Genomic DNA, 27,663 nt, shown 5'->3' on the forward strand with positions numbered 1-27,663 from the left:
AAGTTAGAAGGGAACAAAGGTCACCTATGTCAGAGGTGTTAAAAGCTAAAGTCAATTATGAAATTACCCTATGGTTCAACAGTGGTGGCTCAGGGTAGGCTTGAGCAAAGAACAGGAGGGTAGCCTTAGGGGTAGGGCTCTTTACTTGTCCTTTAAACAAAAGAGATACACTTTAATCTGTCTTTTCTTGTTAGAATTGCAGAATTGCTTAGGATTTCGATGAGAAAAAAAAGATCATATGTCTCCCGATTTTAGGTATAGATGATAAATTATAACTAAGCTTCATGGAAACACTTTACAAAGAGAAGGAAAAGTATGCAGAATGAGGATATAGCTAATATAAGAAGACCATTTATGGATAGGGAAATGTGAAATGTCTATGTAAAAAAAAAAAGTAAAGCTTAATATTGCTATTAAGGACATATGAATGATCGCTTTGTAAATGGTATGACTTTACTACTAAATTTAAGTTTAAACACAGTCTATAGAAATCCCAGTTCATATATAACTTTGCTGCTCTATAATTTGGAACTTTGAAAATCTCAGCTTTATAAGACAGCATTTCTCTTTTGAATTGTACAATGTTTAGTCTGATGCTTAATATAGGAACTTATTAAATGCTCTAAACCCATTAAGATTACAAATACCTTCTTGAAACAGATTTTACTTTGTTGTATCCTGATTAAGAATCCTGTGCCTTAAGAAATGACCCAATTTTCTCACAAATCCCTTCTTACTCTTTAATTAAAGGAACAGACCAAGACAACCTCATTAGGGCCCTATCAATTCTTTGTTTTCATTTAATGCCAAGAAAGACTGACAAGATAAGGTCAAACTCTTTAAACTGAATTTTGAAGTGCTCAGTTTCCACTCCACAATATCCCCCATAATTTAAACCTCAACTGTAAGCATTGATTATCTAGTTCTACAACTACTGTATTTACTTTGGAATAAACTATGCCCATTTTATATTCTTATTAGCAATATCATCTACAAAAATCGTGCAAACTAACATTTTATCAAAACACATCTTGTTTCTTACTGTTTTCAAGTCAATAAAAGCATTTTATACTTTATCTTCTTCTAGTAATATTTTTAATTAAAGACATTCACAACAGAACCAATAATAAATCCATATTTTGAGGGACATATGAAAATCATTCTTTCAAATTAGACTTGGACCATAATAAAGCTAGAAATTTCAACTATTTGAAGAAAACAAGAAATTTCAACTATTTGAAGGCCAAGATGTGAGTAGAAAAAATCAGAACAATTCATCTCCTGCTTCTGGAATATCAATAGCTTCCCATCCCCCAGCATTGTTACATTTTTAGAGCATTTAGTACAATACCAGAGTTTTTACTTTCATCAGTAAAATTAACATAAGAATCTAGATGCAGAACTCTGGAAGAAGGAGAGCTTCAGTTTCTCTCATAATCCCATCAACAGCCTCCAGCTGGTGAATGATCAGACTCACCCAGCCAGAGTTGACGTACACGAACACTCTGCCTTCCTCCCTGATGACGCTCTGCATGGGTGCTCCCACCAGTAGGTCTGAGAAGCCATCTGCGTTGAGGTCCACAGCACACACAGAAGCTCCAAAGTAAGAGCCAAGCTGCCCGAAAACAAAACCAGATCCAGTCACCAGGACAAAAAATGCAGGGTTATTCACAAAAGCCCTCAGTGATACTGAAGGTGGAGACGTTACCTTTTTTCCTTTCACTTCTTGTAAGATATTTAGTTGTTTTGCATCGATGCTGAATATGTATGCCTGCAATTGGGAAAGGAATTAGAAAAACTCAGACTGCTATCACATTACAAAAAAAATTCTTCAGGGGATCCAAACATCAATTTTCATAATGTGTTAACAGTTTAAATGGACTTCTGAAAATCCTTTTCAGAGGGATTCAAAAGGTTTAGGGGGAGCACATTCTCATCAACAGGACTTCCTTGCCAAACCGTCTTCTCCAAAAATGATGGTATCGATCCCCAAAGGCACAGCAAGTGTTGTTTGCCTCACTTTTCAAAGTAAGGCTCAGAAAAGTTTGGTCATGTCTACACAAGAACCAGAAATAACATCTTCTTTTCTGGTCTTAACCCCAAAACATGCAGCTATCTCAATATCCCATCATCTATAAACATGTGAACCAGTTAATCCATTCCCTGGACACCTTGAGATCATTTTATTTCAGGGACAATTTACTCATAAGAAAGAAAAGCCTCATTTGACTTGTAGAATTTCTCCTTAAAGCTCTTCTAATAGATTTTTATCTGAAAGCAATTTCACCACGAAATGCAGAGCACAGCTCATCATGACTAGTTTTCACTTCTTACCATTTTGGCAGTTCCTCCTTTATTATCTCATCTCTCCAGCAATCCTGTTGAAACTTGGTGTAGAAATAAAGAAATAAAAATGTAATTCTTACTTTACCAATCTGTTCATGTTGAGGGGCTCCTCCAACTACTTCAGTTGTATGTGGACTCCGAAAATGACCAGCTCCTACTGAGTATCCTTCAAACAAGTGGAGAAAAGTAGGAAGAATTATCATTTGCAATGCGTAAACTACATCATCACAAATCCATTCATAGGAGTAATTGAGACTGAACTCCAAATGACTAAACAGTTTTAAGAATATTTAGCTTAGCAATATTCAAAACTGGTCATTTAGTCTATGCTTTAAGCAATTATTATGTGTTATGAAACTAGGCTCATGGCTTACATGTCCAAGACCTAGAAATTAAAGACAGCACTTTTACATTTGGTTAGTGTCTATGTAGTGCCAAGAAATGCTAGCTTCTAGGATTACAACCCAAATATTTTGGGTATCTAAAATAGAACATTTTAAACTCTAAGTAAAAGAACTTCCTAAATTTCAACTTTTTCTCCATGAAATCTTATTGTAACAAAACTGTATTATGACACAAAAGGTAAAATATTTTATTATATGACAAAAGGCATAATACCAAGTCACTTTTTTTTTTTTTTTTTAAAAGATTTGAGAGAGCAAGCATGCACAGGAGCAGGAGGAGGGGCAGAGAGAGAGGGAGAGAAATCCTAAAGCAGACTCCCTATTGAGTGCAGAGCCCAAAGAGGGGCTTGATCCCAGGACACTGAGATCATGACCTGAGCTGAAACTAAGAGTTGGATGCTTAGCTGATTCAGCCACTCAGACACCCCCAAGTTACATTTCTTATAACACTTCCAGATATCCCTCAACCATAAACAAGTAAATGTTGAATTATAAATGAATTCCCTCTGTTTGGAAATGAATCCTTACTGTATGAATGGGAAAAATACTGCTTTTTCTTATTGTAATCATTTCTGGGTATAGGCTGCTTACATTCAAAGCAAGTCACTTAAATCTGTATTTCCTAAGAAGCTATAGGAAAAACATCCCTTTCACTGTAACAGAGGAATTAATTAAACCAGGAAAATTTTGCATTTCTATAGAAATATAGACTCTAAAGTGTCCTATTGCATAGGAGGAGGAGGAAATGGAAGGGGAGGAGGAAGAAGAGGAGGGAAAGAAGATAAGAATAAACTCTGGGAAATATTCTAAGAACTTATGAGGCGAAGGTCAATGAGCTGTTTTTAGATCCGCATGCTTCATAATGTTACCCATTGTCTAGAATGCTGTCGACAGCCCAAATGACTTTCACTTGGCCCTTTAAGAAACTACAATTACTCATACATGATTAAATGAATGCGGAGTGCTTACACAAGTTCCTGGGATATGGTAAGCACTCAACAGATGCAACCTTTACAGTAACAAGTTGACTGCATAAAGATACAAGCTTGCAAGAGTAAACTAAAGCAGGAATTCTAGTCTAACTATATAGTAATGATTGTAATTTAAATATGTAAAGTATTAAGTTTCATAGATTATATCCTTAAAGCAATAGTTACTGAACTTTTTAATTGCTACTGGCTAGTTTGGTCTTTTGAAGAGATTAGTAATCACAAGGGAAACTTGTATCTGTAAGACTGAGATGATTAGAGTTTGTCAATTTTTACAGTACCTAAGTAACTTCCAAATTTAACTTGATTATTTGTGTCTAAAAAAGCCTTGTATTTATTTGTAGTTATATTGTAGACAAAAAGAGAGCCGGTCCAATAAGATGATCCTGGGGCTCCCATCACAATTAAGTCCTGTAAGACAAAAACAAAAAACAAAAAATAAAAAACAATTTATTACCAACTCAAAGTTTAATCCACCCCAAACCTCCTCCAGATATACAGTTTAAGTAAATAATGATGAGAATCTTTTTATAATACATTTTTAAAATCTGAAATTTGATGAATTTAAAAACATATCTGAAAAAAGCCAAAAGAAGTCAGTTAACATATTTTTGCCTGTTACAAGCACAATTTCAGAAAAGAAACTCTCACTTCAGTCACTTAGCAGTGGACTTTAAAATTGAAGCAAGAATCATGGAATACTAGACTAAGCTTCTAGGAGACAGGCAGTGTGGTTTCTGTTAAAGTGAACGGTATCTGGGTAATTCATTAGTGTTTATTATGGAGAGAATCACATGTTGCCAAAGAGTAAAAAGTGGACTTAATTTATTCCTATTTGCAAAGAGCCATTGACATTTTCTTAACAATGTTAGCTTAGAAAAAAAGAAATCCAGTGGAATTTGGGGGCATATTAGGTGATAAATCCAAATTTAGGAAAAGGAAACAAAAGGAAAGTTAGAATGAACAGATATATTCAGTGAAATATTAAAGCTTTTAGCAACCAAACATATTTAACCTATTTCTACCTTTCCAAAACAATACTGAACTCTTATAAAGGTCAATTTAAATATAAAGTCTTTAAAAAAAAAAAACATAGTAAATAATATTTATAGAAATTGTTGACCCAAGGCTTGATACAGCTTGACCACAGATTCAGAAAACAGTCATAAATTCTTAATGGGTTTTGAAGGAAAACTGGGAGATTTGGGGGTTGGATACAACTATGATATTTGATTGTATATCCTTGAGTGTTAGAGAAAAATAACAGAGCTTGTGAACATGTCTAACTTAAGATAATAGATTTTTAAATCTCTTATTTCTAATAATTTAAATGAAAGATGTTGATTCATATGCTTTTCTCCCTCAACTAGTAATTAAAAGTAACATATCTGGATGGAAATTTTAAACATCTATGTTAAAGCAAATAACAATAGCTACTTTTGATTCCCATCAAATGATGAGCACTGGGTGTTATATGCAACTAATGAATCATCGAACACCACATCAAAACCTAATGATGTACTTACACGTGGGCTAATTGAACATAATAAAAACAATTCTTGATGCAAGTAGTATTCTTTAGTGTAGACTTTTAGTTGGTCTTACATGATACAGTCATCTTAAATATTAACCTTTTTTCAAACTATATGTGGAATACTAAGTAGTAAAAATTAAGTTGTAATACACTCAATTTTAAGAGACAGTTTTTATTAACTGTAAAGCATAATATCACAGTCTCAATCTTAAGAATCAAAATCCAATATGTAAACATTTAAAGGCTGTTTTTTGGACTGTTACCTCTGTGTAAAAACTAGATATTCCAGCTTGACACGATGCAAAATTTTCTCCAAATTTTTTCACATAATCTAAAATGAAGTAGAAAAACAACTCAGGGTTTCATTGGAAAAAAAAAATAGGTAAAATTTGCATAATTTTGTTAATCTTCCAAATCCTTACAAATAGACCTTTTAAGGTCTATATTTTATACTATCTCATCTTTAAAATCATCACTTTGATAAATTGTAATATCACAAATCTTTCATATTAATCCGCAAAGATATCCTTCCAAAACAGCAATAAAAAGATGGACCTCTACCTCTTTTTCATGGGAGGAACATGCAGCATACACTCAAAACCACTGTCAAGTGCATATCTAAGATAGATGTAGGACTTGTAGCTCCCCGTCCAGGTTTGCATTTAAAATAGGCTTCCTAAATTGTGCCCAGCTGAATGTAAGAGGGAGTTAAGATCTGCATGGAGATGGAGGGTCTCATACTACAAAGCCTTCATGCACCGGATGCTTTTGGAACTTACTAGGAAGACAAAACCCTGCTTCTCCTAAAGAACTGACCTAAGCAAACTCTATAAAAATAAGAATCAGGACCACATGTTTGTTTTGGCTTTGCTAACCAGAAAAACTAAGTAAATTGTTAAGTCATTTGTAAATACTAGTCCTGGCCATGATTTTTCACTCCTTTTAGATCCCCCCCCCCCTTTTTAAAATACATTTCCCAATTGTTTTAGGTACTATAAGTTTACTCCATATTGAATTATTTGTAGAATGTGGCTGGGGGTATATGAATAAAAAAACTCTACTCTGAAAATGTTTTAAAGTATAAACTATAAACCATTAAGAAAAAGAGAATGAAAATACACAGAACACTAGACTGAGTTTTATTTCAATTAATAATTTAAAAATTCACCTTTTGTATTCTTAACACTCAAAGGCAAATTAGAAATATTATATGAGCTTTTCTTAGACATCACACACCACAGAGGACCCCCCCCATATGAATTCGCACACATGGTCAAAACTTTGTCAAATAATAGAAATATTCTTTGAATACTGTAGTAATCATCTTGGTTAGAAAAAAGTGGAAAATGGAATATATACATATTTAATTGAGTTCTCCAAAGACATATTTTTAGAATTTTAGTTCTGCTACAGATTTGTTTTTAATGCTCTGTTGACATTCACCCCTAATTTTTCCCACTTTAACTGCTTATGTCCTAGCTCTCTGCATGTACTACTATTACTTATGGCCTTGAATGTTCACGGGAAATCTTTTCAAACTTAAGATACCAATTCCTTATCAAGGAATGCATGCGAATTAAAAAAAAAAAAAGGCACAGTGAATGGGAAAGATTTGCTTACACTTATATTGAATCTTTGAATATTCTTGGAAGCTAAAGATAAAGCAAAAAATCTAAATAGGTCTTAGCGTTCTTGTCAGACTTTATAATCTCAAATTTTCAATCATAATTTCATGACTTTGTCTGGTATATGATGAGCATTAGACTTTTACAGAATTAAAAATATATTTAATGTAAAAGTGGATAATTATCAACTACATTCTAGAATTATTCAAATGTAATTGGACAAATTTCTATTCCTAAAAACATAAAGCACATTTTTTTGCAGCTACTATAGCAATTGAGTAAAAAAAAAAAAAAAATACTCGAGTAGTTAAAAAAGAATACAGCTATTTTAAAGGTCTATCCCCCATCCTCTGTACATGCAAAATTGAAAATTAAAAAAAAAAAATTAAAGGCATTCACTTGTTTCTCTTGATCCAGTTAAAATAAAAATGATTCCTTACCTTGATAGCATGGAGCTATTCTTTTACTTAGTTCTGTCCGTAAATCAGAGGGCATTCCATAGCAAACACCCGTAGGGAGCTTATTTTCATTCTTTATATAAAATATATTTTTCCATCTATGCCCACAAGTCTAAATAAAACAAAAGTAGACCAAATGATGTGAACATCACACCCAGAATATCTGAATCGACAGTGTTACCAGTGGACAAACCCTAATAACCTACCACGAGGGATCCATTTTCTCCCGGCTGTCTGGAAAGCGTGACCCCCAACCACTGATTGTCTCTTTCTTCCAGACAAGTCTTTCCACAAGGTTCTCCATTAGGGCTACCTACAGCATTTGAAGATACATTGTATCATTAGTTATCTTGAAACCATGTTATTCTAAGACAGCAGAGATAATAAACATGCTTATCCCCAAGTTTTTCTCCTTTAGCTATGTACAAGATGCCCTTGATGCCTCCTTCTCTGTCACCTTTTACTTGGCGCACAGGATGGGGGTAACGGTGAGTTATGCAGGGCAACAGGACGGTTCTCACATCTGGTGTTTTGTGTTTGTAGAAATGACCTCTAGCAGGTAACATCCTGGGGAGATGGGTGACCAACATGACTGGGGGGGGGGGGGGTGGTTAGGGGAAGGAGGTGGTGAGAGACCAGTTTAACCTAACACGGGCTGTGCAGAAGCAGCTGCAGTGTCCTCTGCAGCAAAGAAATTGCACCTTTGTTTTGATCATGTGTCTAGCATTACAGGCAATATTGCCTGAGCACTTTTAAAGACATTTCTTGGGTTGAGACTTTAGGGGGAAAATGAGAACAATATGGCCCCCAGTGCTTAAGTCTCAGTTTATAGAAGCTGGAAGGTGATAACAAGCACAGGGAAAGTCACTGTGTCTAATCAGCATATTAATAATCCCTAGCATTTAAGACAAGCTGCCCTATGGTTTACATTTAGTTTATGATGACTATATTGAACAAAATAAAAAAGACCTGAAAAAAGACCTATTTCAGTAGTAAATAAAACACACCAGAAGGCATTTTGGCAAATACAAAGAGCCAAAAAGCCAAAGGTCAATATTCCTGCTGGGCAACAGAGCGCTTCTAAACTGTACCAGGAAAAGTGATCTTTCCAAAGGTAATTTTTTTTTCTTTTGCTAGAGCGACTTCTTTGCTTTCTAGCTGGGATCCCATTAACGTGATTTTTAAAAAGGGATTTGCGGGGAGAGTAAGATGTAGTACCCTCAGAATCCTTTTTTGCTGACTTCATTCCCACCCCCTTCATTTGCCCTGGGACAGTTCCCTTCCACCTGAGCTTAATTCCAAAGGGAACTGCATTTGCATCAGGCTGCCTGGCTAAGGGTGTGGAACTCGGGTTCCTTTACTTAATTTTGAACACCAGTCACTGGTACCATGGTATCATACATTTATAGTGACCATTCTCTAAATCATTTGGCACACTGTCTCCTAGAACCCTGATCTCTAGATAAAGCTTCCTGGGCAAACTCCTCATTTACACCTATGTACATAAGGCTGGTATTTTGCAAGTTACATTAGTTGCAGTAAAGGTCCTAGAGACATGTAGTTTTTCCAGGAGGAATTTTGTTTTCCAGGAAGAATAGAAAGATGTTTGTGTATACATTTTTTTTATCCAAAATGTTGTTCAGGACAAACAGCAAAATGCGTCAATGCAGCTGAACTGAACAAAGTTTCCTGGTGTCTTCCCTGAAGATTCTGACTCAGTAGGTCCAGGTGAGGCCCAGACTACCCCCCAGGTGATCCTCAGGGTCTGGGACCTTATTACAATAGAACCTGCATACGTTTTTTCTGGCCGGATTTCTTATAGAATAGGGACTACTTCCGCCGATTGGTAGCAGCTGGCGGGAGCACTGGACTTGAGAACAAGGAAGAAGAGCTCTGAAAAACAGAATGCTGGTGTTGATAAGCAATGTCAGCCTGGCCTGAAAAGGGAGTTCGCTGCAGCCCAAACCTTGATAAAAGGTGGTCCAGATGGAAACATAAGGCTTCTTTGTTAAGATTAACAAAGGGGGCGCCTGGGTGGCTCAGTGGGTTAAGCAGCTGCCTTCAGCTCGGGTTATGATCTCAGAATCTTCCGATCAAGTCCTGTGCTGGGCTCCAGTTCAGCAGGGAGCCCGCTTCTCCCTCTCCCTGCCTCTCCCCGCCTCTCCCTGCCTCTCCCCCTGCTTGTGCTCTCTCCCTCCTTCTCTCAGATAAATAATCTTTTAAAAAAATGACAGAAAGGGAAAAAAGAAAGGAAGAAAGAGAGCAAAGGAGGGGATAAAGACAACTCTGAGTGCTGGGTGGGGAAGGTCTGTGGTTTCATGATGCCAACACAATGGAAGGAAAGTGAAAAGTGACATACACAAAACTTTAACGTTCACTGTGATGCCATGTTCGGTTTGGACTTTTCACCGAGACTGCCAGTTATTTAAACTTTTTTTTTACTAATGTTAAAATGGATAAATGGTAGACTGTCTACCCAAAGGTGAAATTCCTGTTACTTATCACAACAGACACTTCAGTAAAATATCTTCCCGGAAAATACCAAAGTCCTTCTAAAATTACTGTCCCTTGGTTAACTAAGGCAGCTGAGCAAGAGGAAAATTAAGGTTAAGAGAAAAAGGAGGTCAAAAACAACATCTCAGTGCTCCTCAAATGTGGCATATTTCATGGGCACTTTCATCACGATTACACCATCAATTATACCCAATATTTAGAAACAAATTTACTGTTCCAGAGACGCCATCCTGGAGTTCAAATAAACACAGAGCCACAAAAGATCACGTAAACTGCTTGATGAAAAGGGCCAAAGAGTTCTATAGGTCAATTGTTAGTACCTGTTTCCTAACTCAGCTCTTTCAGCTGTAAATTTTACAATGATAACCACAGAAACTATGGTGTTAAGCAGTTTTCTGGGGCCGTACATGATTCCATAGCACATCAGGCCTACCAAGTGACACCAGGGAATCTTCATTGCTCAGAGTCTCATACAGGAGAGCCAAACCACTCATGTTCCTACTTTCTCAAGGTCACTTCGCTCTAGCGTTTTTCTCTCCGTGTCTGTGTCTGCAAAGCTCTCGGACCTCTGGGTCATACACCAATCACCCCCTCCCTCCCCACCAGCTGCTGCTCAGGCCTTGGACCCGAATGACATTGTCCAATTTCCTGGTTCTTCAGCTTACCGATCATGGGACTTTGCCTCCTCAGGGATGGAACCAATTCCTATAATAAATCTCCGATCTATCTACCCAGCTACCACCTACCGACCCTACTGGCTCTGTTTCTCTGGTGACAGTGAACACGACTACATTCCTTTCCTTGCAATGATCCTACTTCTAGGACTTAATAATCACCTAATTCATCATGGCTAGTACCCCATCTTGTTCACCCTTATGCCCCCTCAACACACAGCCCAGAAATGTGTGCTGATAATGGGGTAAGTTAAAAAACAGCTCCACGGGGGCACCTGGGTGGCTCAGTGGGTTAAGCCGCTGCCTTCGGCTCAGGTCATGATCTCAGGGTCCTGGGGTCGAGTCCCGCATCGGGCTCTCTGCTCAGCAGGGAGCCTGCTTCCCCTCTCTCTCTCTGTCTGCCTCTCCGTCTACTTGTGATTTCTCTCTATCAAATAAATAAAATCTTTAAAAAAAAAAAAAAAAAAAAAAAAAAACAAAAAAAAAAAAACAGCTCCACGCTTCAACTGTGGTTTGACTAAGTTTCTTCTATTGTGCTTTTGTATCCTAAGATGTGCACAAAAGGAAGAATGCATGGGCATGAAGAAATTTCACAAAGTCATGAAACAATTATTCTCCCACATAAGGAATAAAAACTAATTCTGATAAGGGCTCAAACACAAACGTTCATAGGGGTTTCTCCTGCCCACTGCCTGACGTGCTGTTGCTGCAGAGGCAGCACTCAATAGAGACGGTAATACCCCGATACTTTCAGCTCTGATCCAAACAGGATTAGTTCAAAGAACGGCCTAGTAGTCACTCACCACTGCCGTTCTGGGGCTTTACTTAATTTCAAGGAACTTTTTAGCCTTTTCTTCTGTAGTGCTCGCAGAATCCTGACAAAGAGGTAAACCATCTGCATCATCAGCTCCTGCTCAGGGCCGTCTTCAGAACTTTCCCTTAACCTTGTTTGCCCGAGGTCACTCCTCTAGAACATGGTTCTCAGCCGCAACTGGACATTAGGATCACCTGGGGGGAGTTTAGAACGAGTACCGACACCTGGGCTCCACTTCTGGAGCCGCATATTTGATGCATCCGGATTAAGACCCAGACCTAAGAATTTTCTGAAAAGCTCCCCCGACAGGTGTCCATGTGCAACGGAACATGTGCTTTACAATGTAAAGGGTAATGCCTTCTCCTATATTACATCGTCTTTGACAACACTCCATTTTTAAAATAATTGTAATTTTTTTTGTCCTCCTTGGTTTCAGCTAGATATCAAAATAGGATATGAAATGTTGGGCAAACTTTCTTCATGTGGAAATACAGTATTTCTAATGTGGTCAGAAATGATTATTTTTAGAACTGTCATGAGAAAGTTAATTCTCTTGAATTTCCCTGACAGGACATCATAAATAAATTCAGATTATCTTTAAATTTTATCCAAATGTCACACTGAAATGATTTATAATCTGGTTTTCAATCCAGCTCCTACATTTCTAATCTAAACTCTTAGTAAATCAAATCAGCTTCATAATTGAAAAAGGACTTTACATGGTTTAACATAAAAGAGGTCAGCAGAAATTAACATGTGATCATTTCCCACGCTTTTGTACAAGTAGAATGACTAATCTTAGCACAGCTGAATGCATTTTCCCAGTAGATATTAAAAATAAACCATATTCTTTATTTTAAAAATTACACCCACTTTTCATTTTCCTTTTTTAAAATTTCATTTTTATTTATTTATTTTATTTTTATTCCTTTTTTAAAAAATAAAAGATGTATGCTTTTTACTTCAGTTTTTTATTTCCATCTGTGGATTTTGTATCAGTCTGTACACATGTCTATAAATGTGAATGAGCAGTTCATTTTGTCAGGTGACTACAAAGGCTGCTAGTACAAAGTCAGTTTGGTCCATTCTTCTCCAACCCTTTCTTGATTGTTATACACATCACCAGTTTTAGTTTCATTGCTCCGAGTGATGCGATGTATATTTTGAGTGCCAAATATGACAGACACTACAGAAGACTAGCTGTTCACTCCTGAATGTCCCCTCCATGAGGGCAGATGGACTACTTTGTTGACTGTAGCATGTCCACAGCACAGAATGGAACGTTATGTACAATAGGCAGGAACGAAATATAGAGAGGGATTCTCTAATCCATTGACCGTTACAAAAATCCTTTAGGAAGTTATGTCTGCGAACTTTTCACCAAATTCTCAGGGACTTAAGCTTTGGAGAGGTCTTCTTCCTTCACTTCTATTTGTCTCTGCTTTTCCAAAATCTTATTCTCTTCAGTTTTAAGATAGTAACAGATGGTCTGAAGGGAAACAACATTTGCAGGTTTGAAGATCTTTACGGAGTGTGATCCGGGAGTAGGACAAATTAAGATGGAGGATCAGCTGGGGCCCGCAGGAGGTATCTACGTCAGAGGGTTCCTGTGAGCATCTTGAGGAGTAAATGAGATACCCGCGGAGTGCTTGGGCCAGAGCCTAGCAGAGGAAGCAGGCACATGTTCGTCGATGTTGACATTATTATTATTTTAAGGATTAAGCTAAACATGATTAAACTGCACATATGGCATGTCATATATCCTCCTCCGTAAAATATTTGTGGCCCATCACTGCCAGGCCTCATCATTCATGTTTAAGTCTTTTAATTTTCACAGCAGCAGCAGGGGACTGTTATCAATTCCATTTTCTAGAGGAGACAATTAAATCTGAAGGAAGTAAAGTAACTTCCTTGAATCCGGGGGGCTGGTTAATGAAAAGGGTCAGAATAAAAAACCAAGAACTTGTCAGAAATCAAAGATCTCTGTTACTTCCTAATACTCTATTGCATATACAATAGGACTTTATTCATATCTCTATTTCAGAGATATGAATGAACTGACATCAATTTCACTTTCTAAGTCTTCTGTTTCACCGTCAAATGTGCACAATATCACAAATCTGCCCACAGGCTATTCAGTCAACTTCCTAGTGCTCAAGAAAGATGGCACTTATTGGGTCCCTCTCTCGCCCTGCCCTTTTCCTCAATTTAGATCGGTTCTTGGTATTTTGGCATTGCCACTGAGGAATGCCCATGGGGAAAGATCAGACTCCAAGTCCTTCTTCCTACAACTTGCTGACAGCTTGAGTGAAATATTTTGTGGGTGAAGGAGCCTGGGACTTTTGGATGCAATGACATGTTTGGTTTATCTGCCTGAGTCATGGGGCTGTGGGTTCCCCATCGGCTCAGACATTTGACTGGCATTCTCAGTCTGACTTTCTAGCTACTACAATAACATACACACTTATCTGATCTTTCAAAAACATGACGAAATTTTACGTTTCAGGAAAAGACCAATTCCTTTTTTTAAAGGTGAAGTTCTTTTCCATTGAAAGATGAGTCCTATATATCTCAATTTTTTCTTAAATAATTCTGAGACATGGATGAACACTGTTTTATTCTATGTTCTATAAAGAGTCACTTATTTAGGATATTTTTATTTGTAGAAACAATAATTACTGAGTACAAATAATTGTACAATTCCTTCCTCTATTTGAATTCAGAATATTAGAAAAACATATGAGATTAAAAGTGGAAATTCAATTTAACTGTAAAGATGATCAGATCTACCATTGCAGGGTTATGGGAATCATAGAAAATTTGCCCTGTGGCTACAAGACTTCCTGGCACCTAGTAGGTGTTCATTAAATGGGAAATGCCTCTGCTCCACAGCATCTCCACGTTGTGCTGACTTAGACTGTACCAGCAGAGGGCGCTCACGGCGCTGCGAGATTTAGCCAGCCAGCCTTCAGCTCTTCCAGCCAAGTGGCCCCTTCTTGTAGTTTTTCTTATCAAATTCTAATTACTATTAAGTCCATTATGTTCACTACATTAAATGATGTACTTTTCCCACATATGTAATAAAACACAGTGGTGATATTTTTGAAAGACAGCAGTGATGCTTATGATTTCAACAGCAGTAACAATAATTTTAGGTCATGAAAAGTAAAATGCCAAATTTTGGAGAAGACATGGGACGTGAGAATACTGAACTTACAGGACTGTTTCCTCCAGCTTCTCTGGAGTCAAGATATCAAAATAAGCACAAAAGAGTCAAAGATCAAAGTAAACATCAAAATTAGAAATTAGTCTCAAAGTATGTTCTTTCTAAAAAGACATGTATTTACATTTCATATTCTCAGCCTTCCTAGTCCAGATCTCATAATGGTTAGTAACCATGAGCAGTATAGGTGAGAAAGAGCTCAGAATCGTAGGCCTGAAAAGCTGGTGGTGTCAGTCCTCTGTTTCATTTTATTTAATATCCCTTTTTTAGTTTATACATTTTATTTATTTTACTTGATTATATTCAGAAAGAGTTCAACACAGAGGTAGATGTCCCCAAGCAGAAGAGCCAAGTTTTAGGGCTGCAATTTTATAAATCAGGGTTGATCCTCAGTCATCACTAGACCTCAAAATTCTAGAAAACCAGGTCACTTATGAGCGTAATTCTAGGTTTAGGTTCTCCTCCCACAATAATAACTAAGCACACTTTTAATTCCATGTAAACATGAATAGTAACTCATTTAATTTTCATTACATTCCTATGAGCAGATATTATCATAATCCAAACTGCACAGATGGAGAAGCTGAAACAAAGGGTGGTTAAGCATCTTGCCCAAAGTTACACCTCTAATAAGTGGGGAAGGAAGGATTCAGGTAGATGCTGTCAACCACCACCCTATACTATGTCACAATGATGGCTATTAGTACTTTTTCCTGTGAGGCAAGGAAAGAATCCAAAGACTGATATTATTCATAAACCTATATAAACTCTATTTCTATAATAACCTACTCCATGACACTAATTTCCAATGTTAGAAAACAAGGAAGGAAAATTTTCTATTTCCATGGTTTTCAATTAATCTCTTAGACTTATAGATTAATTTGAAAAACTATCACTCATAGATGGATACCATTTTGGGTGTTTTTGAAACAAGAACAATACAAAAATGTAAACTGAAAAAAAAAAAAAAAACACCTCTAGGGAAACCTGCTCTCACTTAACAGTAGGTGGTCATTATTGAAGCACTGGGCTTGGTTTGGAAATTTACAAGCTAGGATGGAGGAGGTCATGAAGATGTGAGGTATGAAGTATATGAGAGAAATAAGAGTCAGTCCAGAATCCTATGGCATTATTAGGCTCAGACTGAGATGAGGAGTTATAGACGTCAGAGGACATGTCCCTGTCCAAAGTTTAAAGGATGGGATAATATGTTAGACAATGATTTGTAGACAAAATAATCATGCTCTAAAGAATACCAAAAAACTTTCACAAGTCAACAAGAATGGTATCAAGTGAGGTAAACCTAGAAAAATTTCACAAACATAGGGTATACTTTGAAAGAATCTTCAACATAAGGTGTAGTTTTGAAAGGACATGCCTAACCCATTTCACACAGTTTTTCCTATAAAAGAGATCTGTCAACTAAGTCTACATGCTATTTCTCTGGCACCCAAAGTGAGAATCATACCCGTAAACCAACAAGCCTCCCCTACATGCTATTTTCTGAACATATTTATTGTGAGTTAGAGACCTCCAAATAATTTATATGAAAAAGATTCCTTTTTTTGTTTTTAATTCTTGGGGGCATCAGAACAAACACACTGCATTACTGAACACTTTAAGTCTACTTCCATGTTCTAATTTGATGTTTCCAGCTGTCTTAAATATTTTTAAAAATCCCCATTTTTAAAATTTTTTAAAAAATTTTAAATTTTTTAATTGTTTTATAAACATATAATGTATTATTAACCCCAGGGGTACAGGTCTGTGAGTCGCCAGGTTTACACACTTCACAGCACTCATCATAGCACATACCCTCCCCAATGTCCATAACCTGACCACCCTCTCTCTACCCTCCTCCCCTCAACCCCCCTCAGTTTGTTTTGTGACATTAAGAGTCTCTTATGGTTTGTCTCTCTCCCAATCCCATCTTGTTTCATTTATTCTTTTCCTACCCCTGCAACCTCCCCATGTTGCATCTCCACTTCCTCATACCAGGGAGATCATACGATAGTTGTCTTTCTCCTACTGACTTATTTCACTAAGCATAATACCCTCTAGTTCCATCCACGTCGTCAAAAATGGCAAGATTTCGTTTCTTTTGATGGCTGCATAGTATTCCATTATATATATATCTCACATCTTCTTTATCCATTCACCTGTTGATGGACTTCTAGGTTCTTTCCATAGTTTGGCTATTGTGGACATTGCTGCTATAAACATTCGGGTGCACATGCCCCTTTGAAAAAATCCCCATTTTTAAAGATGGTCAGTTCTAAGCTCCCTGTCCCAGATGTGTGTATTATCGTTCAGATTGTCTGGTGTGAGAAGGAAGAATCTTTGGAACCCAAGACTGGCCCAGACTTCTGGAAATGGAGCTGAAGTGTACAGGAGAGCAATCACCCAAATCTGATGAATGTATCCATCCATTTCACATTTTTACTATCTGCTCATCAAAACTAGCCAGAAATGGCTCTACTAATCAGGTGTCTGCTCTTCCAGGAAACCTTCTGTCATTATTCAAACAGTTTCTTCTCCCCACTGTATCTCTATCATCATGTTTAATACATATTCTCATCATTAATGATCCAATGTTTACCTGTCTCTCTTGTCATCTAGTGTGAATTCTTTAAGGGCTTCAGCCATGTCTTACTCAACTTTCTATTCCTGCTACCTAGCGTAAGTAACCAATAAAATGTATTTAATTAATGAAGGAAGAATCCAGATAAAAGTGTTGTTGACACTTGCTACCAGTATTTTCTTACTCCTCACTTCTCAACCCTCTGCCATCTGGCTTCGCCACTAAAACTGGACTTATTAAGCTTACTCATTAACTATTTCTCTCTATAGCCTATGAAACCTTCTAAGTTCTTACCTTGCTTGACCGTTTGGCAACTTTTGATACTGCCAACCATTCATCTCTTCTCAAGATCTCTCATCCTTTGATAATGCCGCACTGACCTGATCTCCTTGCTACCCTTGAGCTTCTTCTCAGTACTTTTATCAGGCTCCTCTTTCCTTCTCCAGTTGTTTTCAACCATGGATGAATATGGGTATCATCTGGGGACCTTTGGAAACTCTAATGTCCTACTAAGGGTTCTGTATTCAATTTCATTGTGTGTGTGTGTGTGGCTTGGGGGAAGTGGTTTCCACCAACAAGCAATTCTCTGACCCTCACTGGGTACCCTACAATTCAACTCAATTCTGACTCTATCTGGTGATAGTATCAGATCCCACAGGTTAAGGATTCATTCCTACAAACTGTCCCATTCCCAAAACATACACACACACACACACACACACACAGTTCAGATGTCCATTAAAAGGCCAGGTTGTCACCTTTACTTTTAACCACTGACTATCAGAAGTTTCAACTACGGCATCCCTGGGTTTGATTAACTTGCTAGAGCACCTCACAGGATTCAGAGAGTCATTTTACTTCCTAGATAACAAATTTATTATGGAAGGATATAACTCAAGAGCAACCAGAGGGAGAGATACACAGGAGAACGCATGGGGAAGGGTATGGAACTGGCACTTTCTCTGAGCTCTCCATGAGTCCCCGAATCTCCATCTGGATTTACCAATCCAGAAGCTCTCCCAGCCCTGTCCTTTTGGGTTTTTATAGCAGCTTCTTTACATAGACACATGACTGATGAAATCACTGGCCATTGGTGATTAATTCCATGCCCCGCTCATCTCTGCATCTGGAGGTTAGGGGGTGGGATGAAAAGTCCCAACTCTCCAATCACATGTTTGGTTCCACTAGTAACCAGCCCCATCCTTACATGGGGTCCCAAAGCCACCTCACTCACAAAAGACATCTTTGTAGCTCTCTTCACTTAGAAAATTCCAAGAGTTTTAAGAGCTCTGTGCCAGAAACAGTGAATAAGACCAAAGGATATTTCTTTTTTTTTTAATTTTAAAGATTTTTATTTATTTGACAGACAGAGATCACAAGTAGGCAGAGACGCAGGGAGAGAGAAAGTGGGGGGAAGCAGGCTCCCTGCTGAGCAGAGAGCCTGATGCGGGGCTCAATCCCAGGACCCTGGGATCATGACCTGAGCTGAAGGCAGAGGCTTAACCCACTGAGCCACCCAGGCGTCCTGACCAAATGATATTTCTTACTATAAATCACAATGTCACAGCTATTTAGACCCACCTGCAGAGATTTTATTTATTTAGGATGAGCACAGATATTATTTTTTTAAGATTTTATTTTTTATTTGAAAGAGAGAGAGAGCATATGAGAGAGCATGAGTTGGAGGGGAGGGGCAGAGGGAGAGAGGGAGAAATAGCACCCCTGCTGATCAGGGATTCCCAAGGCAGGCTTGATCCCAGGACCCGGATCATGACCTGAGTTGAAGACAGATGCTTAACCGATTGAGCCAACCAGGTATCCTGAGCGCTGGTATTCTTTTTTTTTTTTTTTTTTCTTTTTAAGATTTTACTTATTTGTCAGAAAGAGAGAGTGAGAGTGGGCACAAGCAGGGGGAGCAGTAAGAAGCAGGCTCTCAGCTGAGCAAGGACCTTATGTGGACTCGATCCTAGGACCCTGGGATCACAACCAGAGCTGAAGGCAGACGCTTAACCATTTGAGCCACAACTCCACAGACTGCCATGTAGACCTCCCCTGACCCCCCCCCAGCCTCACACATCCAACTGATTATCAGATATCTATTCCCATGTCTTCCGTGGACAGCACCATCTTACATCCAACAGCTCAAGTCTGAACCTTGGGTAACATCTTTGAAACCTTCTTCCCTTTTATCTCTCTCACTTAATAATTACCAAGTCCTGTTGAGTCTGTCCTCTAAATAGCTGTATTTGCTCTTTCTTGCTGCCACAGTCTTAGAACAAGCACTTATCACATGTAGCCTAAATTAAAACAAAACCTTACTACAATTGTTTCTCTACTTTCAGCCCTGACTCATGTACTCCGAAGCATTCCCTACCCTGCAACCAGAGGTATCTAAAACACAGATCTGATCATGTCACTCCCCAGCTTGAACTACCAATGGAAAGTTGACACAGTTTAACCAGAGCTCACAAGGTTGTACAAAAATAATCCCTGCTTAGCTCTCCCAACGACCATCCACTTCACACCCCACATTCCAATTGTATGCATTCCTCTTTTGTTTCAAAGATGCCATGCTCTCACAGACCAGGGTCTTTGCACACATTGTTTGCTCTGCCGGGCACCCTTTACCATAAACCTCCTCTTCTGGCTAACTTCTGATAGTTATTCAGTCCTCCACTTGAACATCAATCCCCCAGGAAGTCACCACCTTATTTCCCTAATTAGATCTCTCACCATGCTTTCCTTTAATAACCTATCCTACGGACTCTAACCCCTCTCGGGGCAAAGACCATGTTTCTTTTCAACGTCCAAGTTTCTGGCCCTTTGGCACCCTTCAGCAAAGGAAGGAATGAATAAATGACCCACACGTACAATGGATTGCCACATCTGGCTCTAGGATTGTTGCCTTCGGAGATATTTGGAGTCATTAGGAATATTACTCAGTGATCAGGTAAACTTAAGGCAAAAATGAAATGCATTTAGAAAACCTCAGCTCTCAAATTAGGTGGAAACTATTCTTTTAGAGATGGAGTTTGGGAAATTGCTGGAAATCAGGAAACTTAATTCTCTTAACATGATAGTTTATTAATGAAGCTCTCTGTCTTGATCTTCTGCATAATTAGAAACTATGTTCAGGGGCAATTTTTCAAAATGACCAGAGTGTATCAGTCTCAGCTTCATAAGGTACAATTTAAGGAGTATTGCAAATGATGAAGAAATGTTATCAAGAACATTTTTGAAGTTTCAGCAGTGTGAGGTTTGCCTTTTAATGTTAAGCTAATAATTCCTGCAAATCAGGCAGAAGTGAGAATGAGGTAATCATTAGTTTAATGATGCAATGCTAGTTAATCTCTTCTAAATAGGTTGTGTAAAATAAGTCCTGAGGTTGGCTAGGGTGATTTAATTCTAGAAAGAAATCTAAAGGGGAATAATGATGACCAACTTGTGATGGATCATTGTTCTTTCTGGTAAAGAAAAGAGAGGAACCAGCAAGAACCTTAAAGGTCTAGTAATTATGCAGCACTAGGTATGGAAAAGAAAAGTGAAAGTCCTATTCACTTATGCACAGACACTTGGAAAGCACCTGTTAAAAAGTTAATGGTTTTTTTCATGCAGGCGAATTATATTTCTCTAGAACAGTGGTGTCCAATAGAAATTATAATATGTCACATATGAAATGTTTAATTTTATAGTAGTCACATTAAAAAAGTAAATGAAATAAAAATAATTTTTAAAAATATACTTCTTTTGGGACGCCTGGGTGGCTCAGTGGGTTAAAGGCTCTCCCTTTGGCTCAGATCATGATCTCGGGGTCCTGGGATCGAGCCCCGCATCGGGCTCTCTGCTTGGCGGGAAGCCTGTTTCCTCCCTCTCTCTCTGCCTGCCTCTCTGTCTACTTGTGATCTCTGTCAGTCAAATAAATAAATAAAAATCTTTAAAAAAATACACTTCTTTTAACCTAACACATCCCAAATATTATTATTTAAATATGTAATCAGTATTAATTCTAAAATATTTACTTTGGCATATAATTAATATCTAAAGAATAAAGGAGATGTTTTATATTCTGTTTTTTGCACTAAGTCTTTGAAATCCATCATTTAATTTACCTTACAGCACCTCTCACTGCAAACTAAGTACATTTCATGTGCTCAATGGCCACAAGTGGATACTGGTTACCATACTGCGTAAGTTTGTAACTGTAGACTCTTACTCAGATATGTGTGTGTGTGTGTGTGTGTGTAGCATGTGTATAATGTTATTAGTGGTGACTCCGAAGTAAGAAAAGATCTGGATGTCTTTTGAATGACCAAATAAAGACAATCTTTTTAGTGTAATTTTATAAACATTTATGTAATTATTTTCTAATTCTTTGAATATTAGCAATCCATGGAAAGTCTATGATTCCATATAGTTATGGAGTCATTATTTATAATGCTTTAGTTTAGCAAACACCTGTGATAAAAGTTTCCTTTAAAAAAGCCTTGGCAAGGGGCGCCTGGGTGGCTCAGTGGGTGAAGGCCTCTGCCTTCAGCTCAGGTCATGATCCCAGGGTCCTGGGACCAAGCCCCACATCAAGTTCTCTGCTCCACGGGGAGCCTGCTTCCTCCTCTCTCTGCCTGCCTGTCTGCCTACTACTTTGTCTGTCAAATAAATAAAATCTTTAAAAAAAAAAAAAAAAAAAAAAAAGCCTCGGCAAGGATGCCTGGGTGGCTCAATTGTTAAATGTCTGCCTTTGGCTCAGGTCATGATCCCAGGGTCTTGGAATCGAGTCCCACATTGGGTCCCTGCTTCTCCCTCTCCCATTCTCCTGCTTGTGTTCCCTCCCTTGCTGTCTCCCTCTCTGTCAAATAAATAGATAAAATCTTAAAAAAAAAAAAAAATTCCTCAGCAAGGATACAGAATGGCTGAGTAGAAAAGCAACTGGATGTGTGAAATCACCATAGCCTCCTCAGACACAGCGTGTTTGGGAACAAGTCTGGGCTCCCATGGGGAAACCACCTTCCTTTGGTTCACAGAGGGAAGTACCACAGAACTGAGGGGAGAGACACTTCTCAGTGTGGAAGATACTCTCAGGGAGGTGGAGGCAGCCTGTCTGCATGCAAGACCAAAAGCACCTCTTCACAAGTCAATTCACTTCACTAAAAAGGGTATCTTACTCTCAACACCTTATACCCTGAACGTTCTAGATAAATGGGCATTTGCTGCTCATTTCTGATTATGACTACAGTGAATACACCATAGCCTGTGACAACATTATCCAGGGAGGATGGCATGCAATGAAAGGGTACTGATGTCTTTCAAGGGAGGAGTCCATCTGAGTCAAGCTTTGATGTGAAATTCAAACTGAGAACTAAAGACCAGTCTGTGTGGATAGTATTGGAATTATTATGAGATGGGCACCATTTTAAGAGATCTTCCAACTTCATCTCCTTGGTAGTCAGTTAAGCCATTCCAAAGGAAAGAAAACACCTTACTGACACGGCGGTTGTAGCTCCATACTTAGTGACGGCTGTAAGACTTTTCCGGTTGGCTCCACAAGAAAATATTTTTCACCATGTTTCACCTCAACGGTTACCTCTTACTTCCTACATGTAACTTTTTGTTTAGTTTATTGATTGTCCCTATTTATTAACCTCAACCTGATTATAGCAGGTAACATACAGATATAGTTTTAAGTAGAACACAGGGACAAAAAGAAATAAACTCATACTTTTAAAATACCTGTTATATGTCAGGTATCAAGCTACACATTTTCTATACTGTATAGCTACCCCCACTTGAGACAGGATAATTGAATCCATCCTCATAAATCTGTAGAATTAGAATACTGTATGTGTCCATAGTTAACATACTTTTTTCATTGAAACTTTTCCACAGAAAATATTACACAGTCCACAAACCTGATAATCCTTAAATGTCTTTCACTACCAATTTGTTGTTTTTAGTGTTTCCTTTCTGGACTTCATCTCCAACTCCCTATTTTATAGGTTCAGGTTACTTCTGAGATTGTTCTGAATAGAAACACAGAATTTATTTATTGAAGGAATAAAAGATATATTGTTTAAAATGTTCTATGAGAAACAACTTCAGTCAGTTCTTTTGCAAATATTCCAATCTATTATCACAGCTAGAAGTGTTTCAACTGACTGACTGACCAGAAAACTTGTCTTCCTTTTTGCCTTTTATCTCAGCCAACACCTTTTTTTGTGGACCAAAACTTTGAAAACTAAAAATGTCATTCAGCTTATCATTTCTAATTAAGTCTCTTATTCATCAAACTTTCACTTTGCCTTTATTCAATTATCCATCTAATAAATCTTCACTTAATTCCTGTTTCTGGCACATCAACCATGTGCATATTGCTCTGAGGATATGTCTATATTCAATCCCTTAGCTCCACATGCCCCCAAATTTAGGTTTTCCTTCCATTTCAACAGGCATTAGTATCTCAAATTGTGTGTGATATTATGACATGTTCTTTCCGGTTAAACATAGACATCTAGAAATAGATTCAGTGCCCTTCCAGACAGGAAGTAGGTAATACCAGTAGTTACAAGGCCATGGATCAGGAAACTGACAGGACAACAGAAATGAAACTTTTCCTTGCTGAGACTCTGTCAAGATCCTCGGGCAGATCAAGCTTGTCTCCTCCGCTCCCTAATTCTTCATTCCACAACTCTTTCATATAAGGAAAATAATGCTTTGCAGAATTGTTCCAAATGGATAGGTCTATAAACATTATGCCTTCCGAGAGTGCCTTTTGGGACAGAAGAAAATGAGAGGCCGGCGCTGATTCCACATGCTACAGACAACTGCTAGACTTTTCTGGATGCTCTCTGAGTTATGTGTATACAATCTTTGAATTCATTCACAATAAGGGAAACCATCTTCCTAGATGGAGTAAGCAAGGATTACTATAAAAAGAAAAAGGGTTAAAGATGTAGTAGCTTATCCAAAAGGTCTATTTATGCAAAGATAAATATGAAAAAAGTACCAACTGTAACCTTTTATTCACCATTTGCAGATGATGCATCAGCAGGCGGACAACATACTGGACTCTTCATTTAATTTTATTTGCACTGAAGATGCACAAAGGAAAGGAAAGGGCTTGGACTTTGGAACCAAGCTGACTTGATTGACTTGAGGTCCCATCTTTCCCTCATTAGCTGAGTAACTTCAGAAAAAGTACTTGCAACCCTCTGAGTCACAGAGCCCTCGTGTGTAAAGTAGGAACAATGCCAACGATGACCCAGTGGTGCTTTCGGGGCGGAGTGGGCAGAAGCAACACACATACCAGTGTCTAACTGTTTAGAACAAGATAGGTCTAAATTAATATCAGTTCCCCTTTCTTTCCCCATATGTCTGTGCAAAACAACTTTGCTTTTGGCTTTGAAATGCAAACTCTCTCCCCCACCAAAATATACTTTTTCAAGCTGTCACCTAGCTAAGAAGAGACATTAAGAAATGACTTCAAGTAGAGTTATCCATTGAACACGAGAGTTTTGGGAGAGAAAAATGAACAATTATACCTCATTTTAACTATAGTAACAATGGAGATGCCAGTTTTTCCTTGTGCTCTTCTTTTACATTTCATATTCTAAACAAAACGGTAACATTTCCTTTTTTTAGAAAGCCCTCAGGCTCCATGACAGGATATGGGATTAATTCCAACTGCTATTCCTCATCGGCTCCTTAGCCTGATCTTTAACAAGCCTGATAGGTCAAAGATGGAAATAAAATGCTTAAGTGATGGCCTAGCTGGATCCTGTCTTCAATGTGCTGAGAGCTTTAAAATGTGTTCTACATAAGGGACAGAGAAGGAGAGGTGAAGAGAATGTATCCTAAGAACATTCCTCTCCATAGTTTTGCCAGGGTACTCCAATCGTCCTCCTAAGCAAAAGGGAGACAAATATTGACAGAAAGAAGGGAATCACTTTTGTTTTAACAAGGTTAGATGGTTTGGAGTGAAGAGTGAAAATCATTCATTTTAGACTATGAGTTTTTCCAGGGCATATGCTAGGACACCCTACCCCCCCGCCCCCCCCACACACACCCCGGGTCCGACACCCAACTCACCCAGCTGGAGCTGTTCGCAATTCAGGTCTGGATTCTTTCCGATCTTGCATCTGTAAATCGCACCGGGATTGACCACTGAAGCGTTGGCAAGCCAATTGGCCGTAGGCGCCCCCACTACGAGCCTAAAGTGAGAAACGTGCACGTGCGTGCAGACGTGAGCTGTGCTGCCCACTGAACTCCTGGTCTCCACGACTCGCAGCTGGCAGGGGGGCCGCTCCCCCAAAACCTCCATCTCCGCCCACCACCTCGCGCACACACCAAACCCGACATCCCCAACTCGCAGCTCCTAGAGCCTCGCGCCAGAACGCACCCCAGGCGTGCCACCCCGAGATCAGTTAGCTGCCCGAGCAGATCCAGCGGGCTGACCGTCCAGCACTGCCCTTCAGGCTCCTCCAGAGGAAGGAAAGTTTGAACTGGGCAGGGAATCCCTGAGGCGCCGTTCTCTCGCAGCGTTCAATTGCCCAAAGCGCCCAGTCCCACTCCACTCACCATCGGTTCGCCCCGTGGCTGTGCAGCACCACCGAATAGCCGAACAGGGTGTTGGGGGGGCCCTGGTAGAGCAGCGCGCTCTCGGTATCCACGTTGTAGGGGTGCCCGGTCGGGACTCCCAGGCACAGCCACAGCAGCACCGCCTCCCAGACGGCGGCCCCTCGGGGACCGGGCCCGCACCTCGCTTCCCCAGCCATGCGCTCTCGGAGGAGAACATTCAACACCAAACAGCCACTGTCCCAAAGTTGCGCGGGTCGGCCAAGGGGAAGAGCGCCCCAAGAGAAGTGCAGCGTGTCCGGCGCCGGCGGGCGAGAGGAAAGGAGGGAGGGAGGGAGGGACACACAGAGGAAGGGAGGGGAAGTCGGGCCGCCGCGGGCGGAGCAATCGAGGTTGATCTGGGATGCAGCAAGCCCGCAGGGCCCACGCCCCGCTTCTGCAGCCGGGAGCTGCGGGCGCTCGCGCGGTCCCGGGGCGCCGGCCTCTGGGTGGGGTCCCGGGCGTGGTGCGGAGGCACAGGACCCTGCGCGGTCTCGCCCCACGCGCGGCTGTAGGGGGCGCTGGGGGACCTCGGCTGCGCCTGACGCGCGTCCGGGCCGGGGCCTCCCAGCCCGCGGAGCGCGGGGTGACTCGGGACTCCCAGGATTTGCGAGAGGGGAGCTGGAAGGGACACGGCGGGCTTCTCCTGTTAACCGTGGTTAGGTCCGACTGCGGAGCGGCGTGGCCCCAGCCTGACCCGCGGCGCACCACGATGAGCGTAGCATCTCCGCGGCCTGCCTGGTGTGGCCCAAAAGAGGCCAGCCGCAAAACTCGGGCACCAGGACGGAGGCCGAGAACTGTCTGGATCTTTCGTGGATAAGCTCTATCTCTGGTAGTGGTGGGGGCTGGTGAGGGGCGGAGAGGGTATAAACAGCCACAAGAGAAATTAACCAAAGGGCCACAAATTAAAGCCAAACAAAGAGAACTCCCTGAAAGCTCCAGAGTCATGCTTTGGTGACAAAGACGTTATGGCTATTCGCTTCAAAAGCCCTGCAGCCTTCAGTGCCCACTTCCTTCCTCCCTATACTTCTCTAAAGTCAGGGCTGTGTTCCTGAGGCTGAGAAGGGGTGAGTGGGCCAAACCGGATGGAAGAGCGTTTAGGCTTGGCGGAGGCCAACGTGGAGGCCGGGTTAAGCACCCACTAACTCGGCCTCACGTTAACGGTATCTTGGCCTGTTTCTTGATGCTTCTCCCTTCCATGCACACATCATTGCCGCTGGATACACCTGCCATCAGGGATGTAGACCCAGTACAAGGTCAAGAGAAAACCATAATGAGCCTGAAAATGCACTGGCGACCCACAGCACAACATACCAGAACCGGGTCGACGATTTTTATCCCAGGGCTATCCAGATGCGCTTCAAGTTCTAGAGCAACGAGAGAGACGGCCACAGCCCCTTAGGCTGGTATTTGCAGGAGACGCAGATCCAGTTATTAATTAATACTATATGAATAAAAAGAAAGAAAGAAAAAGGATTCATTAAAGCCAACGGAAGCAGCGCATCTTCGGTTATAATGGCAGACGCATCATTAAAATACTTGTTCCATCTTCCAGCGTATTTACTGAACAGTCACTATGCTAAACCCACAGGATATCTCAGTACGCAAGGCAGGACAAGCCTTCAGGAAAATTTTCAGCCAACAAACTTTTGGTAACTAGAGAAAGTTCTGAATGATTTAGGGACACTTTAAAAGAGATCTGAAAGCCAAAGAGGGGTAAGTTAGGCTGAGCAATCTGAGAGGGGGAATGAAGGGCCAGAGAGAGGAACTGGCAGGGGGGGGGGGCTCTGGGCTGGAGCTTTTAGCTGCCCACACACAGGTTAGTACTACAGGAAGCTGGCTACCCAAGGAGGGACACATCACGAACCTCCTAACCCAGGTTAGGAATTTTTAACTC

The 27,663-nt window shown here is 39.9% G+C and overlaps 1 protein-coding gene across 2 annotated transcripts in view; it reads right to left on the minus strand.

The window, feature by feature from the left end:
• The window catches only part of ITGA4 (integrin subunit alpha 4), an 80,691-nt gene extending 54,619 nt beyond the window's left edge, over window positions 1-26,072 (minus strand). For both annotated transcript variants that reach the window (XM_059166862.1, XM_059166863.1), the window contains exons 1-9: window positions 25,731-26,072; window positions 25,242-25,363; window positions 7,563-7,669; window positions 7,339-7,468; window positions 5,537-5,604; window positions 4,021-4,150; window positions 2,427-2,512; window positions 1,709-1,771; window positions 1,478-1,615 (exon numbers count right to left, since the gene is read on the minus strand). In XM_059166862.1, coding sequence (XP_059022845.1) covers window positions 1,478-1,615; window positions 1,709-1,771; window positions 2,427-2,512; window positions 4,021-4,150; window positions 5,537-5,604; window positions 7,339-7,468; window positions 7,563-7,669; window positions 25,242-25,363; window positions 25,731-25,927 — 1,041 coding nt within the window. In that variant the 5' untranslated portion in view covers window positions 25,928-26,072. The remainder of the gene's footprint in view (window positions 1-1,477; window positions 1,616-1,708; window positions 1,772-2,426; window positions 2,513-4,020; window positions 4,151-5,536; window positions 5,605-7,338; window positions 7,469-7,562; window positions 7,670-25,241; window positions 25,364-25,730) is intronic.
• Window positions 26,073-27,663: the final 1,591 nt, after the last annotated feature.

The sequence above is a fragment of the Mustela lutreola genome, chromosome 3 (genome assembly GCF_030435805.1).
Source record: "Mustela lutreola isolate mMusLut2 chromosome 3, mMusLut2.pri, whole genome shotgun sequence".
Classification (NCBI taxonomy): Eukaryota; Metazoa; Chordata; class Mammalia; order Carnivora; family Mustelidae; genus Mustela; species Mustela lutreola.